The sequence below is a fragment of the Pleurodeles waltl genome, chromosome 3_1 (assembly GCF_031143425.1).
Source record: "Pleurodeles waltl isolate 20211129_DDA chromosome 3_1, aPleWal1.hap1.20221129, whole genome shotgun sequence".
NCBI lineage: Eukaryota > Metazoa > Chordata > Amphibia > Caudata > Salamandridae > Pleurodeles > Pleurodeles waltl.
The window spans coordinates 581,902,036-581,919,526 of NC_090440.1; the positions used below are offsets into that span (position 1 = coordinate 581,902,036).

The 17,491-nt window shown below is 46.0% G+C and overlaps 1 protein-coding gene across 1 annotated transcript in view; it reads right to left on the reverse strand.

Moving 5' to 3' along the window:
• IGHMBP2 (immunoglobulin mu DNA binding protein 2) overlaps positions 1–17,491 on the reverse strand; it is a 219,196-nt gene that overhangs the window by 67,958 nt on the left and 133,747 nt on the right. Inside the window, exon 12 of the mRNA XM_069223024.1 lies at positions 5,943–6,066. Coding sequence (XP_069079125.1) covers positions 5,943–6,066 — 124 coding nt within the window. The remainder of the gene's footprint in view (positions 1–5,942; positions 6,067–17,491) is intronic.

Genomic DNA, 17,491 nt, shown 5'->3' on the forward strand with positions numbered 1-17,491 from the left:
GACCGCGGCGGTACAGCCGCGGTCAGAAACGGGAAACCGGCGGTGTCCCGCTGGTTTCCCGCTGCCCCAGGGAATCCTCCACGGCGGCGCTGCAAGCAGCGCCGCCATGGGGATTCCGACCCCCTTCCCACCAGCCTGGTTCTGGCGGTTTTCACCGCCAGAACCTGGCTGGCGGGAACGGGTGTTGTGGGGCCCCTGGGGGCCCCTGCAGTGCCCATGCCATCGGCATGGGCACTGCAGGGGCTCCCTAACAGGGCCCCACATAGATTTTCAGTGTCTGCGTGGCAGACACTGAAAATCGCGACGGGTGCAACTGCACCCGTCGCACCCCTTCCACTCCGCCGGCTCCATTTGGAGCCGGCATCCTCGTGGAAGGGGGTTTCCCGCTGGGCAGGCGGGCGGGCGGCCTTCTGGCGGTCACCCGCCAGCCCAGCGGGAAACTCAGAATGACCGCCACGGTCATTTGACCGCGGTGCGGTCATTCGGCGGCTCCCGCCGGGCGTGCGGTTACCGCCGCCCGCGGGAGTCAGAATGACCTCCTCAGTCAGCTGTTTGGAGTATCAGACCCTATTGGGCCAATCCAGGGCCACCAGAATCAAATGGTATCATTCTCGGCTCACTTTGTTCATGACTTGTGGAATCAAAGGCAGAAACGTATATAGGAGGCCACAGTCCCACAAAAAGAAGAATTGGTCTCCCAAAAACTCTTGCATAGAGAACTCCAGAGTAGAAGACGCTGGACAATGGGTATTATGGGAGGTAGCAAGCAGGTCTACCAATGGTATAACTCACTGGAAACAATAATCTGCGCCTTCTCTGGATGCCGATACCATTGGGGATTGGCTAGCTGACGCCCGATGACCTCATCTGCCCTGGTGTGGAGGGGACCTGCTAGGAGTTTGCTACGGAAAGCCAGATGCTCACATTTTCGGAGACTTATGTGATTGCACTGCTCCATCTGAAACTGACTTCCACCTCGTCCACATTACCTCCCCAACCCAGAGACAATGCATGCATCATTACAGTAAGCTCTGGAGGGGGCAAGGAAGACGCCTTGTCACACATCAGATTGGTGTTTGTAAACCACCAATAGAGGTCCTAAATCGCCTAGTTTATGATGCAGATTGTGTCTGACAGACATCACCAGTGCTAGATCCGCTGTGGCCACAGATCCCATGAAGGGGCCCGGATATGCCAATGGAGGTAAGGCATTAACAGAATGCATGATGCCAGGAGCTCAGGCATCCTTATAACTAGCAAGGACAGAAAAGAAGCTCTCATCTGAAGTATTAGGGTCATTGGCTGAATGTGCTTAAAAGGCCTTCCGAGCGAGTGTTAAGAATGACCCAGATAAACGGAATCCTTTGCACTGCATTAGGCCCATTGATGGGGAACCCCAGGGTGTGCAGCAACAACACTGTCTGTTGAAGGCGATCAAGACTAGCTGCCACAGATCTCCAATCTGCTCATACATGCCGCAATCACTAAAATGACATTTCTAAAGACCTGTGGGGCAAATGTAAATGGTCTGACCCCACCACAAAAGTGAGATCGTCACATCTTTAATGAAGCTTGCAGCCATCCATCATTCTGGAGGTGAAATGGAGTTACAATTGAGGTCAACGGTGACACCTGTCAGCATAGAGGAACTATTCAGGAGTTTCCAGATCCTGTCTGGTGAGATTCACAAGGCAAGTAATCTATAATTAGAAGTATGCATCAAAAAGGGAAGGCTGATCATGAAGATAGGTGAAAGTAGATAGGGCAGCCAAATGGCCCTTAACTGTAACCGCTATCATGCCATGCTGAGCAAGGATATACCATACCCGAATCGCAGAATGTTGGAAAGGAAGAACCTACAAGATGAGTTGATGCTGGGAAAATATCCCTCTCTCTACAAAACACATGATCACCTCCCAGCATAAGATCCAAGATGCAGCACAGCTCTGTCTATTGAAATAATGGATGACAGTGATGTTGTCCGACGGAAACTAAAGGTTGCCCCGGAGATGGAAGGGAGAAATACATTCATGACAAGACATACCACTAGCAGCTTGAGCACATTTAGGTGCAGGCACTGCATTGGTGCGGTCCAAAGACCCTGTTCTTTCAATATTAGTCATATGGGCACCCCATGCCAGTAAGGATGTGTCTCTAAACACAGTAGTGGAAGGCTGTGAAAGACAAAAAGGATGACCCACCAAATGTTTGGAAGACCAATCCACCCAGTGCAGATCTGAATGACCACGGTGACAGAGGTGCACATGGGCCAAGAGGCTCCACTCATTATAGTGCAACTGTGAACTCAGGCACCATTGAAGGGCCCTCACCCGTAATGTGATGTGTGGCACCAACAGAATGCAAAGGCCAAGCAGAAACAAGACCTTCAGTACCGGAATCAGAGTTGAGTCAGTTACCTCTGAATAATCTCCCTGAATAGCTATGATTCTGAGGATGAAGAAAGGTCGTCATACAGGGTGCGTCCACCACCACCCCTATGAAGATTAGCATCTGTGTTAGAGAGAGGCGAGACTTTAGGGTGCTGATGATCGTCCACTGGAAGTATTCCTTGACCTTCATTGAGGACTCTATTTTCATTAGCCAATCATCCAGAAATGGAAATACACATATGACCGATGACCCACAGTGGTTGTGTCTATTAGACTACCATAATCACTAGCACTTTCAAAAAGACGTGCTGCAAGAAGATAGTGCTGGGACCCTATGGTGACCCTCAGTGGGTGGGGAGAAATGAAAGATGGGAGTAGGCATACTGGAGATGCAAGGACACCAACCAATGCCCCCCATTCAGAGCCAACAGAAATTGGCTCAGGGACAAAATCATGAACTTGCCTATAGAAATGATCAAGTTCAGAGGGTAGAGGTCCAGGGTGGGTTCTAAACCTCTGTCCTTCATGGGGTCTAAGATGTAAAGGGAGTAGAAATCTGTGCTCTTTTTGTCCAGAGGCGCATCTTCTATGGCCCCTTTGCTCAGCAAGGCAGAATGTCAGACTCCAAGATATCAACGTGTGCCAAAGAGCACATCCTGGTGAAAGGATGGAGGTCTGGAATGAAGGGTAGGGCATTGTCCTTTCAGATTAGCTGGCTCCCAAATCGAAGAAAAATGGGAGTCCCCAACAGAAGATGATGGCTTAAGGGTCAACCGGAGTATGAGGCAACAGATCATGTGTAAAATGATGGATAATGGATCTTGTTAAAATTATGTTGGGAAGAGATTTTCCTAAGTGAAAGGAAATGGCCCACGAGTCTTATTAAAAAAGTTAATGAAATTTAAACCGTTTATAGTACTTTTGGTACAATATCTATATGGGTTCCATTTCCTAATAAACTCACTCAGAGAGATGATTGCTTTATTGCCTTCTAAGCATTGGATATTGAATATCTTTTTTAAGAAACCCCCTATAATTAATACTCAAAATTAACACTCTTGGTAAGGCAGAGGTTTTCCTCTACCTGACAGATCTCCTAAATCCCAAAATGTGCTAAGCTCTTAAAATCTACTTAAAATGCAGCTAGAGCATTAACCAATCTTTTCTCACCCTCAAATAGTACAATTGAATAAGGGATAATAAAGAAATACGTAAATGTTTTTCAAAATGAAATGTTCTATTTGTCTTGATCTTATTGATTGTCCTCATTATTTACTCACTCATTTTTTTTAAACCAGTTTTTTTTATCAGATTTGGTCAAGGTCTGAGGCACTAGCTTTTTTGGTGAATATGTATTATTTTTTTTGCCGCCCCCATTGCACAATTACTAATACTTGTTAAACATCATAGGTTAGTTTTTAATGATGCCATGGTCAGATGACTATTTATCCGATTATTATATGTTTTTAATAATGTTCAGCCCTGAGTTGAGAGAGAACTGCTGTATTGTCTAGACCAGTAGAGAAAGTTGCCTCTGTCAGTGAAGGACTGCCATGGATTGGCCCAAAAAACTTCTTACACTGATTATAAATGTCACACTGTGGAGTCTGGTTCAGCAGGAGAGCCATAGTTTTTCTGTTTTTGAAACATTAAAGGAAGGAGGTGGCCTTTTCTCTGATTACCTGCTTGCCATTAAAGGGTTTTTCCATAGTTGTGGCTTGAGTACCATCAGAGTAACTAAGGAAAGCATCCAAGAGTGTTGATGCACCATGAAAGCAATGCCCATCGATCAAGGAATGGAGTCTGGAGAGTCCAGGCAGAGCTTCAAGATCTGTTTGTAAGCATTCAAACCACCATTTACCTGATCCATATGTCTTTTTCATTTGGTCTGACAAGCTGATACTGTACGTATTGCCCAGAAGACAGGCTGCATTAGTTGTGTGGAATGGGGCACTATTTGAAGTGAGTAGTCTTCAGATCATAGAATCAAACTTCTTTGACTCTATTGGGAGGTGCTGTAGAAAAGGCATTCACATTTGAGAGAAGCTTAGGCTATCAGATTTTTCAGTGATGGGTGAGAAGACAAAAAATGTGGGTCACAAGGAGCAAGTCTATGGCATCTGAATGTCTGTATGTGGACTGCTCAGCCCAAAAAGGGTCCAGAAGACCTTGTTAAATGTAAGCAGGGGCTTTGTCACTCAGGAGGTGGGTTTCAAGATCAGAATTAAAATGTAAAACTTAACAAAGAGAGCAATTTCCATTTCCAAGACTGAGGTTGATTTTTTTTTTTTTAACCACGGTTATAAATGGTGAAATTTCATCTGAAGTAGAGCCAGAGGTGTACGAGATGACCCATGTTGGTTAAGTGTCCATGACACTAGCATTTTTAAAATTCAGATACAAACCACTGTCTGTATTATAATAAAGACGGAGGTTACCAGTCTCCAAATTAGCATCCCCTGTACAGCCATAATTCTTACCAGTAATTGTTAGGGCCTTGGAGCCGGTGCCAAAATCCTCTTCCATTCTGGCAAATCTCTCCTCTAGGAAGGTGCACTATCAAGGAGTATTGTTGAAGTTCACCTTAACTTTCTCTTTTGCTCTTTTGCTACACAAATAATTTCCTCCAACATGAACAACTTTGAGGGTGGCATCACAGTTGCTGCCAAAACAGGTGCCAACTGAGTAGGGGCAGCAACTTAGCAGACTTTGACTTGTCTTTGGGTGCCGGGTGCACAAGCCCAGGCAGGTGCAGCATCAGGATTCATTATTGTTGGCAAGGCCGAAGTTATCAAGCTGACAGTAAATGGTTCATGCTTGGTGGGAAGACTGGAGAGTAATAGAGCTTGTCAAAAAAGATTTAAGATAGCCAGCCATAAGGCCTCAACTTGTGTGGAATCAGCCAATGCAGCCAGAACCCCAGGTCTCATTTTTCGGTGTCCGAATCTTCTTTGAGAAAGAATATGGTTTCTGAATTCTGTGCAGTCATGGGAGACTGTTACCTTTAGAAAGAGGAAAACGTCACCTTCTTCTGGCACTTTTTTTCCCCTATTATTGCAAGATCTAGTAGGAAATCATTCCCTAACAGGTGACTTACTTGGACGTGAGGGAGGACGCTTTGTTGTCTCCCTGCAGGCCTTGGCCAAAAACGACTTAGTCTACTGTTCTTTGGTGGCCTTTGGGTGCATAGGATTACAGGCACAGTGCTCTGCACTGATCCTAGACAGCACACGCAGATGTTATGTGTATCTGTCAGGGACCTCTTCTTGCAGCATCTGCAATGGGGCATTTTATAGATAGGACTCTGCAAGAGAGATCCAAACCTGCTTTGATGAGGTGTGAAAAACAGGAACTGAGGATAGTACTATGGCCAGCCCCTCATATACCCTGGGGTTGGAGTTGCAGCTGAAAATGCATGGCACCACCTTGCAACAACGGAGATATATTGCCAATGAAATGCTAACCAGACTAGTATGAAGCAAGGAAGGATAGCTCACAAGGTGAAGAATGTGTAAGAAGATACAACTCCTCAGAAATCCCTCTAACACATACCTTTTTTGTTAGAACGCACAAAAGACAACAAAACAGCTTCCTTTTCTCTTCCTTGGAATCCATCAACTGACTTGATTTCTAGTTCTGGATGCTGATGACTAAGGTGCTGTCTAAGCATGTCGACCTGAAAAGGAACATGGGAATGTCAGTGTTAATGCTATATATATGATCAGTGGCAGATACAACAGAAACTGAATGTTTTACTGTTCCTTGCATTTAATGCTTACAATATTCAGCACTGCGTTCAACTAAAAGAAACTGAGAAATTCACACAGTGCTCAATACTGAACATAATTCAAAATTGATCTGTAATGCTTCCACTTCTAATTAGCTAATAACCTGACCTCCATTGTTTCTATCTACAAAACACTCATTCCGTTTGCATATGAATAAAAAGCATTATCCTGACTCAATCAATATGTTGCATGTAATATATTAAGCGTATTGACACTTTTTTGGTATGGCTACATGAACAACAAATTAATATTTGCATTGCAGGCAGAAAGAATGAGGCACAAAGATTGTCCCTTGGATAATATGCACAGAGAAGCTATGTTTTAAATGTGCCTACCACTGATGCCATGAAATTCAGTGAATTAATTAACCAAGATGGCAAGCAATGTGGTATGGAGTGCATTGTAGCCAAGACAAATTATCATCAGTAACCTCCACTAACTTAGCCAGAAACATAGCTAACTCAATTCATCCAGAATGTGCTTTGTCTGTATAACGTGCCAGCCCCCCAAAGTTCCCAGTTCTGTGTGTTTATTATAAAACAGGACTAAAGGTTCCAGAATTCATAGAAAAAAAACTGAAGAAATAAGAATAGTTATCTTGAGTTAAACAGGATTGCTAGTGCCACTACTCTAAGGTATAGCAAGAATAGTGGTGATGAGTACCTACTGTGTAAAAAAATTTGGCTGCTGCAGCCTGAGCTGGGTTTTACACTACGGAAAGGTGACCTGTCAAACTATTTGGAAACCTAAGATTATATAAAAAGCAAGTTGAACATATATTATTTGGGCATGTCTCCCCACTGTGCACCTACTCTTATGAAAACCTTCCACTTATGGGGTAAATAAGCCAAAGGATGCCCTTACTGCACTGACTTGCACCGTTAATTTCTCCGCAGCCTTATTATGGTCTGGCTTGACAGTGCAACTGTCACCAGATACTTATGTGAGCACCACTAGACAGGGGCTTTGGCTCTGCCCAAATGTTGGGAGCCAGGAGTATATGTTTTGATTGGGAGGATGTTGTGTGATTTCACAAAAACCTGCTTGGCTTCCACACAGCTGTGATCATTTTATTTATCCAGCTGACTGAGGTTGAATTTTCAGGGGCACACACATGACACTGGAATGCTATTAAAGTGTCTTCGATAACTAGATATTTGTTTCTGCCAGCAGCACAGATGGGAGGAAGGCAGTCATTAACCTACATGGATATTTGGTTTGGCTGTCAGTGCTTTCATAAGGCAGACCTATTGGCACTGCCAATGCTTGTTCTTTTTTTCAACAACCAGCTTGTTCTATTTTCAGTAACCATCCATGCACCCCTTTGGTGAGACAGCTGAGGTGCCTCACCACAAGGCCGCTGGGGGGGGGGAACAATGATCTATGAGCTAGCAGGTGACTTGATGAGGCAGCAAACAGGTATGAAAGGTTGCTATGAAGTGCTCTGAGATTACCTTGCACAGCTGAGCCGTCTGGCTGACTAGGCACGAGCTTGGCTGAATGTGAGTAGATTGTGGCTGAGTGTGCAGAATGGAAGCAAGACTGTGATATGGATGAGCATAGACAGCATTTTTTGTATATAAATGTTTCGATTGAGGGCGTTATGAACGTGCAGAAGAGTATACAATATGTGGGCGAGGGTGGGCATGGCACGTTTTCCAGTGTCATTGAAAAATTGTGAATACAGTTTTCCTCCAGCATATAAAAACAAGCATTTGTAATTCAATGGGTCTCACAATTGCTCCAGTTGGAACTATTGGCATTGTGAATTCCTAACTGGACTTTTCTTGCCAAATAAATTGAAAATGAAAAGTAAAACATTAGTTGCCAAAGCGAACCGATTCAAAGCGCCATGGCCGCCATAAGTGCGTAGGAGAGACACAAAAGGAAAAAGAAGTTTGCACACAGTCAAACATATCGGCAGTTGTGCAGTTATCCATGTGCCCGGGTCAGTCTGCAAGGCAGTAACAAAATCTACCCAAGGAGGGACAAACACAAAGCATTTACCAATGATAACAAAGGATTTTTGAAAGGCAAGCCCACAAACGAGTGAAAGTGATGGAGTGGTTAAAAGCCCACAATACTTACAACAGGTCAAAGCCCTCAAGTTCCCAACCTAAAAATGGTGAAAGACTTCAGCAAAAAGGATGCAGGGGACAGAAATGGACAGACAGAGAAAGGAGCAGAAAGAAGTGAATAGAGACACAGAAAGAGAAGGTTAATTTTAGGGAGAGAGGAAAGGAGCAAGAAAAGAGACAGTGGGGAAACAGGTGAGGTGCAGCAGAGAAAGAAAAGTAACTGTTTATGCAGGGAAAGGGCTGGACAAAGGCTGGAGGGGTGATGCAGAAGGGAAAGGTATGAGAAAAAAGATCGAGAACTATTGGTAGTGGAAATTCAGTATGAGAGAGAATGATAGAGCCGAGGGAGGCGAGTGAGAGTGGTGGGGAGGCTAAGAAAACAGAGTTGGTTCAGTCTATGGTCTCTAATGCAGGTACACCATCTACCCAGGATCTAAGAGCATGTCACAAGTCTCTGCTTGATACATAACATTCAGCACTTCTCCAAAATGTAAGTACAGTGCCTGTAACATGCAGTGCATGAGTGTCTGCCCACATGTTCCAAACAGTGCAATCGCTCCTGTCTGCCTACACTATGCACAAGGTAAAAAAATCAGTCTCTTATAGATGCCAACCAAAAGCACTGAGTTAGCACATTGCTCCTAGTGTGCCTATCTGATTAAGGCCATGGTGCAACCCCTGCACTGCCTCCTTCGGTCCATTATATCTGCAGATTACAGCTCTGTGCACACAGTGCAGTGTCTCCTCCCTGTGTGCCTGTCTGACTAAGCCCATGGTGTTACCTGTGCACTGCCTCCTTCGGTCCATTTCTCCTGCCAATAATAACATAGTGCGCAAAGTGCAGTGTTTCCTCCTTGTGTGCCTGTCCACACTAAGCAATGCGGTGCAAGCTGTGCAGCCTATGCTGCTTTTCATTGTGCCTGTCCACGTTAAGGACATGATACAAACAGTGCAGTGCTTCCTCCGTTTCTGCGTGTCTGCCTGTAATAAGCACACAATATAAGGAGTGAAGAACTTGTGGTCAGTGCTTTTCCCCCTCCGTGTCTTCCCAGTGTTTACAGTCTCTGTCTTCTTACACTAAGCACCATACAATAGTGCAGTGTCTCTGCCTGTGATGTGGCATCCCACACTAAACACACTGTACAAACACGCAGCGTTTCCCCTCGTGCTGTCTTGCATCACTAACCATGAGACAGACAGAGAACTATTAACAATGAGCTTGACTACACTAAGCACATGAAACATATGCACTGTTTACCGTTTTACCTGGCCAGTCCAATGTGAATAACTTAATGAAACATACAAAAAGCACAATGTTCACAGTCTGGCAACTCTAAAAACCACACAAAAGGAAAAATGAAAAGTAAAACAGTTGACATAAGCAAGCCGATTTAAAGCGCCATGGCCGCCATGAGCGTGTTCGTGAAGGAGAGACACAGAAGGAAAAAGAAGTTTGCTTGCAGTCAAACACACCGGCAAACGTGCAATTATCCATGTAACAGGGTCAGTTCCCAAGGGGGTAACAAAACAGCCCCAAGGAGGGACAAACGTAAAGCAGTTACCAATGATAACAAAGGATTTTTAAAAGGCAAGCCCATGAACGAGTGATAGTGATGGTGGGCGTGGTTTAAAAACCCACATACATACCAAGACGTCAGAAAAGCAGCACTTGTGTGCTGCTATGCTCAACCTTATGAATGTAAATGAGAGGGGTTGGCAGAGTGCTGAGCTTGGCTTAAGCTGTGCAGCTGTGTTTTGTAACCTCCAAACCCCCACCAACCCACTTCTGACATCAGCAGATGTAACAAAGCTTGACCCTAGGTCCAATGGGTTGGTAAGCTGGGTCACAAACTATTTTATTGGCTGTCCTCTGCCAGCAGGTCGGCAGACACATACTCATTAATAACATTAAGGTGAAGCAACAAGAGAGCTGTGGGATTGGCGGTAAAAGCTAGATAAACGACCCGAATACAGCGAAGCAGAGTGTCAATCATAAATTATGAAAATGATGAAAAAGGAGAGTGATAGAGGAAAACAAGTTGACTGCCTGCGAATAAAAGAAAACACAAAAAGTAAATAGGGAAAAAGAGAAATGAGGAAAAGGAGAAAACAAAACAAAGAAAATTAGAGAAAGAAGTAAAGGAAAGGAAAAGGGATGAAAACGCAAGAGAAAACATATGGAGCAAAAGGGAGAAAGAATGACGGAGTGTGGTGCACAAAGAGGAGAAAGCCATAAATGTAAGAAGAAAATTAAAGAGAAGAAAAAAGTGAAAGAAGGAAAGAAAGAAGAACGAAAGGTGAGAAGAAAGAACATTGGAGAAAAAATATTACAATATAAAAAAGAATAAAGAGAAGGAAGAAAGGAGAGAGAAACTGGGAAGAAAGGGAAATGGAAATTTTTAAAAAAGAGAAAAATTAAGCAAGAAAGGAAGTAGAAGAAAAAAGTATCCTTTGAAAAAGAGAAAAAAACGGAAAGAAAAATTGAATGACAAAGAAAAACAAAAAAGCGAAAGATAAAATGAAAGATAAAGAAATACAGATTAAATAAGAAACAAAATTAGAATTGGCATTAGGGAAAGAAAGAAAAAATGTGCTGACAGAATAAATTAATAGATGATACCGTAAAAGACGCATGAAAGCCAAAAAGGCTAAGAGGAGAGATGATGAGTGAGAGGAATGAGGCAGTTGATAAAAGGACATATGGGAAACCAAAAACGACACGGAAGGGATAAAGGCTGAAACAAGGGAGTGGGTTGAGATAAATGCAAAGAATCGGCTGTGAGCAGTTTATAGCAGAGTGGAGTGGTGAAGAGCTGCGTAAAGTGAAATGGTGTACAGCGTAGTGGCAAGCGGTACAATAGAGTGGACTGGCATGTCACAGTGGCATGCGGTACAGTGCTTTAGAGTAGAGGGTCGTAGAGAAGAGAGCCATAGAGTGAACTGGGATGTCACAAAGTGGAATGGAGTACAGTGGATTGTAATGTTGTACAGTGGTGTGGCATGTGGTAGAAAGGAGTGGCATGTCATACAGTGGAGTGGCGTATTGGGTTATAGATTGGAATGGCATGCGTTAGAGTGGAGTAGCATGTCTTAGAGTGGAGTGGCATGCCAGAGTGGACTGATGTCATATATTGGAGTGTCAAGTCTTACACTGCAGGGAAGTGGAATGGCGGGTTGTAGAATTCAGTTAAAATGTCTGAACTAACGTAGATGAAATTTGACAGCAATGTAGAATATGGGGTGGAAAGGGTAATTTTGTGTAGTAAATCTAACAGTGTTTAGTAGTGTTGAAATTATAACTCATGAAACACATAGGGGCAAATATATTAAAATGTCATGCAACACCATGGAAAGACTGGCGGAAGTAATAGATTAAAGTTTATAAAAAGTGAAATTTTTTAGGATCCAGCTACAGCCCAGCCAGTGGAAATAGCTTTTAAGGTCTAGCCACTAGAGGAACATGCCAACTTTAATTTCACACATGTTCAACTATCAGGCATCTTATCTTGTGGACAACAAGGTGCACTTATGGGTTACTTGGTAATGGTTACAAGCACGGTTTCCCACCTCCAAAAATGATTATTTTGACAGGTTTGACAGCAGGTTTTTAGACTTCCACAGTCAGGCTACACATGGTACGCCTGAAGCCATGTTTTACAAGCCAACCCTATGAATGGATCCCTATGTGCTGCAATCCACAGGTAACATTTAATTTCCAGGACCTGAGTCAATCATAAATAAGTACATTAGTAAAGAAAATCAAATTAAAAAACACACTTGAGTCATTTGAGGTGTCATCAGTGAAATTATAAATGATGTCTAGAACATGTCATATGTGAAGTCATAAGTAGTGCCTGGCCGGAGGCGCACATTATAGTTGGTGATGCTAACTATACTGAATTTCTGTGTTTTTTTATTAGTTCAAAACGTTAACATGGTCTGTGAGAACTTCACCCAATTATAATGTTATGTAAGTCCTGGTCCAGAAGAAAACCTATTTATGTTTTGGTGTAAATCTGTTCAGTAGTTTGTATATCTAGGGATGTGAAGAATTTGCGACTCCTCCCGATCTCGTGCTGAGATCTGATTTACTGTCAACACCTCAACCAGGAAGTGTTGGCAGCCACCCTGGGACTCAGCAGTTCTGATGGTGTCTTCCCCGGGCTAAAAAGCATTTTTAAAAACAAATGTTTTCACGATTCGTACCAGATCCGTGGATTCAGCGAAAGTTAAAAAAATAAATAAATAAGTGGGTTTTTTAAGCCCCCAACCAGGTCGGCCAAGTCATGGGGGCATTCTTTATAGGAGTGTAGGGGGAAGGGCTGTCTGATCCCCGCAGCCCGGTTCCCTGGGGCAATTTTCATGATATATGTTGGGGCCTAGTGGTCCCTCCTGCAGACAACCACCTCTATGGGGCAAATTGCAGGTAACTATGGCCCGCATTATAACATTGACGGTAAATTCCACTTACCGCCGTGCAGATTGCCGCCAACATACCGTCGCGGATATCCGCTAATCATATTATCACACACACACACACACCAATCCGTCACTATTTAGATACACACACAAATCCACCACACCAAAGCTCAGTGATAAAGTGGCGGCAGTAAAATCCACACCGTTACGCCAACTGAACAACGCCCATCACATTATGATCCACGAATCACCACGGCGGACATTCAATGGCGGTAAACCACTGGCGGTACATATCGCTGCTCTCAAAATACATACACACAAACAAAACAGCACCACATTGGACAATTCAAACTACACACACCCGACGCCCATACACACACCACACCCACACCACTATAAAACACACACCCACATTACCCACAACCTTTTACGACTACAAACTATTGCAAACAAACTGACATCACGAATACTGACAAGACCCGACCCACACACCACCATCAACTATACACCACCTATGCACCTTACAACACACACCCCAACACATCACCTACACACCCTCACACTACACTCATGGCAACACAATGACACCCCAGATTCTCTGAGGAGGAGCTAAGGGTCATTGTGGAGGAAATCATCCGGGTAATGCCACAGCTATTTGGATCACAGACACAACAGATATCCATGGCTAGGAAGATGGAGCTACGGCGGAGAATCGTGGACAGGGTCAACGCTGTGGGACAGCACCCCAGGACAAGGGATGATATCAGGAAGAGGTGAAACGACCTACGGGGGAAGGTACATATCATTGCAGCAAGACACCAACTCGCTGTTCAGAGGACTGGCGGTGGACCCCCTCCTCCTCTCCCACAACTAACAACATGGAAGGAGCAAGTCTTGGCAGTCATGCATCCTGATGGCCTGGTAGGAGTAGCAGGAGGACTGGACTCTGGTAAGACAACTCTATACTACTACTACACCCCTACCTGCATGCCGACACATACCCCCACCCTCACTCACATCACTCTACACACAGCCCTGCATGGACAGCTATCACAAAAGCATGCACACTAGAGAGAATCAGCTAGTCCACCAAAAAACAACTCACACAAGGCAAAGCTGCCAGGGCAATAACAATCATATAGGGCAACCCACCTATGAACCAACCCTTCAGGAGGCACTCAACGCGTTCCTGGGAGCATACCAACATTCCCAGGATACGCTGGGTCAGATTCTGGACAAGATGCAGGAGAACATGCGGCTGCAGGAGGGACAGTACCTGGGGATCAGGGAGGACTTGAAGTCCGTTAACACCACCCTGGTCTCCATAGCAGGGGTGCTGGCAGACATAACCAACAGTATGAGGGAGGCAGTGACACACCACCGGGCCCCTGACACTAGCCTGACTACTGAACAGCCCTACATCTGCGCTGCCGCTAGTGGATAGGAAGCCCCGCCACAGGACCAACAGGCCTCCAGCACCCCTCCCCCTGCAGAAGGTGAACCACCCTGCAAACGTTCCTTGCAATCCAAGCAGAAGCCAGAGACTATTGCCAAGACTCCCGCCAGGAAATAAGACTCTCCTGATTGTCACCCTTGTGTCCCACTCTGTCATCCTGTCCAGCTTGAACTGCCATTGCTCCCCTTCCTATGCCCCCTTGGACACTACACCTGTGATACAAATAGACTGGACTCTACCCTGGACTTACCTCCATCATCAACCCAGCCCATTGACCACCCCCTCTTCTTCAGAGCACTGCAATAAACTCACTTAGAAAAAATACAACTATAGTGTATGTCAAATGATTTCAAAATGTATTCGTTTAACAAGGTTCAAACATTGCAATTCAACTGTACAGTAATGTTTGCATAGTAAAGACCTGTAATTGGCTGCACTGAACACACCAGGAGCAATAGTGGGGCACCAACATCTGCAAACAGAGATGCTAAAGGGTAGAGTGAGTGGGCATTGAAGTAGGAACTCACAGCCTGCCAGTGACAATGTCACACATCAAACTGTAAATGAAATGTGAAATAACACTGTCTTACCTGTGTCATTGGAAGTATTGACGAATGACTGCACTTCTGTTGTCCTCATCCTCATCCTCTGCCTCCTCATCTTCACTGTCCACAGGGTCCACTGCTGCCACTCGCCCATCTCCAGCCTCCTCCTGCAGAAAAGGCACATGGTGGCGCAAGGCAAGGTTGTGCAACAAACAGCATGCCACGATGATCTGGCAGACTTTCTTGGGTGAGTAGCACAGGGATCCACCAGTTAGAAGGAAGCAACAAAACCTGGCCTTCAGGAGGCCGAATGTCCTTTCTATTATCCTTCTTGTTCGCCCGCGTGCCTCACTCTAACATTCCTCTGCCCTTGTCCTGGGATTCCTCACAGGGGTCACTAGCCATGAGAGGTTGAGGTAACCAGAGTCACCTGCAAATATCGAGGGACAACTGTTAGCCACACACTCACCCTTAGGGCCCACAACTTACCCATACACCAACATCCACTGGGTGGCAACCAGGGCTCACCTATTAGCCACACCCTGTGCCTCTGGAGTTGGGCCATCACATTTGGGATGCTGCTATTCCTCAGGATAAAGGCATCAAGCACAGACCCAGGATACTTATCACTGACGTGGGAGATGTACTACACCATCTGGACGTTCATGGAGTGAAAACTCTTTCGATTTCTGAAGACCTGTTCATTCTGCTGGAGGGGGGGGGGAATGGTGCGGGGGGTCCAGGGGCTCGGGGGGGGGGGGAGAAACAATTGCAATATGTGTTCCATCAATTGCTCCAATGATGTTGGGGATATGTCCCACTGCATAGAAGTCAGCGTTCACAGTGGCCAAATCCTCCACCTGGCGGAAAACGATGTAGCTGCACATGTGTTTAATCAGGGCAGCCAATACTCTGGTCAGCAGTATTGAGAACATTGGCTGTGACATTCCTGCTGCCAAGCCCACTGTCACTTGGAAAGAACCAGTTGCCAGGAAATAGAGCACAGATAGCACTTGCACAAGAGGGGGGATCCCGGTGGGGTGACAGATAGCAGATATTAGGTCAGGCCCAATTGGGCACACATCTCTGTGATTGTGGCCCTGTCAAGTCTATAGGTGAGAATAATGTGTCTGTCCTCCATTGCTGTCAAGTCCACCAGGGGTCTCTACACGGGGGTATGTCTCCTTCTCCTATTCATCCGCAGCGGTTGCAATCTATGTGGCAAAAGAGTGAGCAGCTGGTCATCATCTGTACATTGCAACCACTACAGTTCTATGCATATTGTGATTGTTACATTATTTATGTGTGATAGGTCCAAAATGTGACTTTGTGTAATGTGTAATGTGACACAGTTAGGATCCACGGACTGCACCCCCCCCCCACTGAAATGGCGTCCGCCTGTTGTTGTGCGTCATTGCGGGAGGCGGTTGAGAACCGCCGTGCAACTCCACATTGGCTGTCATTGGGTCCTATGGAGTACAGTGGCCAATAGTGATGTACGCCGGCAGTGACCACCATTTTCTATCTGTTCCCTCACTTACTACCTGACCTTCAAGAGGAGAGGACCTACACTGCATGTGCTGCTGTGGCCTGTGTCTGGAACCAACCATGGCTCGTGTGACTGGGGAAAGGGCCCCTGCCTTCACCTCGGCGGAGTTGGTGAAACTGGTGGATGGGGTCCTACCCCAGTATCGATTGCTGTATGGGTCTCCAGACCAACAGGCGAGTACACTGTGAGCACGATGCATGGGGCATGAATGCATGGAGTGCATGGAGTGCTGTGTGTGAAGGCCTCATGTGGGGGGGGTTGATGGTTGGGCCATGGGCAGCGTGCAGCATGTATGCTGGGCCATGTCTGTGCTAATGGGGATGGGAAGGGGCATGGTGGGCCATAAGTTTAACAGGCAGGCCTGTCGGACTAATACCTTTCCCTGTGTGTATTTCCCTGCTGATCAGTGCCCATCAAAAGAAAGGTATATGGCATGCCACCGCCAAGGACGTGCGGACAATGGGGGTCTACGGCAGGGGGAGCACCCACTGTCGCAAACGGTGGGAGGACCTGAGACGCTGGGCACGGAAGAAGGCGGAGGCCCAGCTGGGGATGGCCTCGCAACGAGGAAGGGGTGCCCGTCGAACCCTGACCCCCCCATGATGGCCCACATACTGGAGGTGGCCTAACCAGAGCTAGATAGGCGCTTGGGGGCATCACAGCAGCAACAAGGGGGTGAGTACAGTGCCCTTCATTACAAATTACACCTGGTGGGGTGGTATCCGGGTGGGTGGGGAGGACCTTGCGGGTGCCCCTAGGCCAGGTCTGACATTGCAGGTTAAGTCCCATGTTGGGCAGGGTTCGGATTTGAAGGTCCTCCAACCAAGCTAGTAGGCATCTATTACTGGGCAGGGGTTTCAGGTATGCTGAAATTGGCGTTAGGTGTCCCTATCCATGGACTGGTGACTAGCATTGTGACTGGTAGTGCATTGCCTAATGCGTAGAGCTGTTCCCTGTGTGTGTTGTGTACGCGAACGGTGGTGTTGGTGCCGCCACTGACCAAGTGTATCCTTTGTCTCTATCCCTCCCCACCTTTTTGTTTTGTCACACTGTCCTTATGTGCATTAGCATTATCTGGCAGAGGAGCAGAGGCACCGGCGATGGAGGGAGCAGGACCCAGGAGGCCGAATCCACAGATGGTGAGGGTACCAGTGGGACAGTTGGCGAGGGGAGCACCACGGTGGAGACTGGAGGAGACAGTTTGGACACAGATACCTCCCCTGATGGAAGCTCCCTGGTGGTGGCGGACACCACTGTGCCCACCCC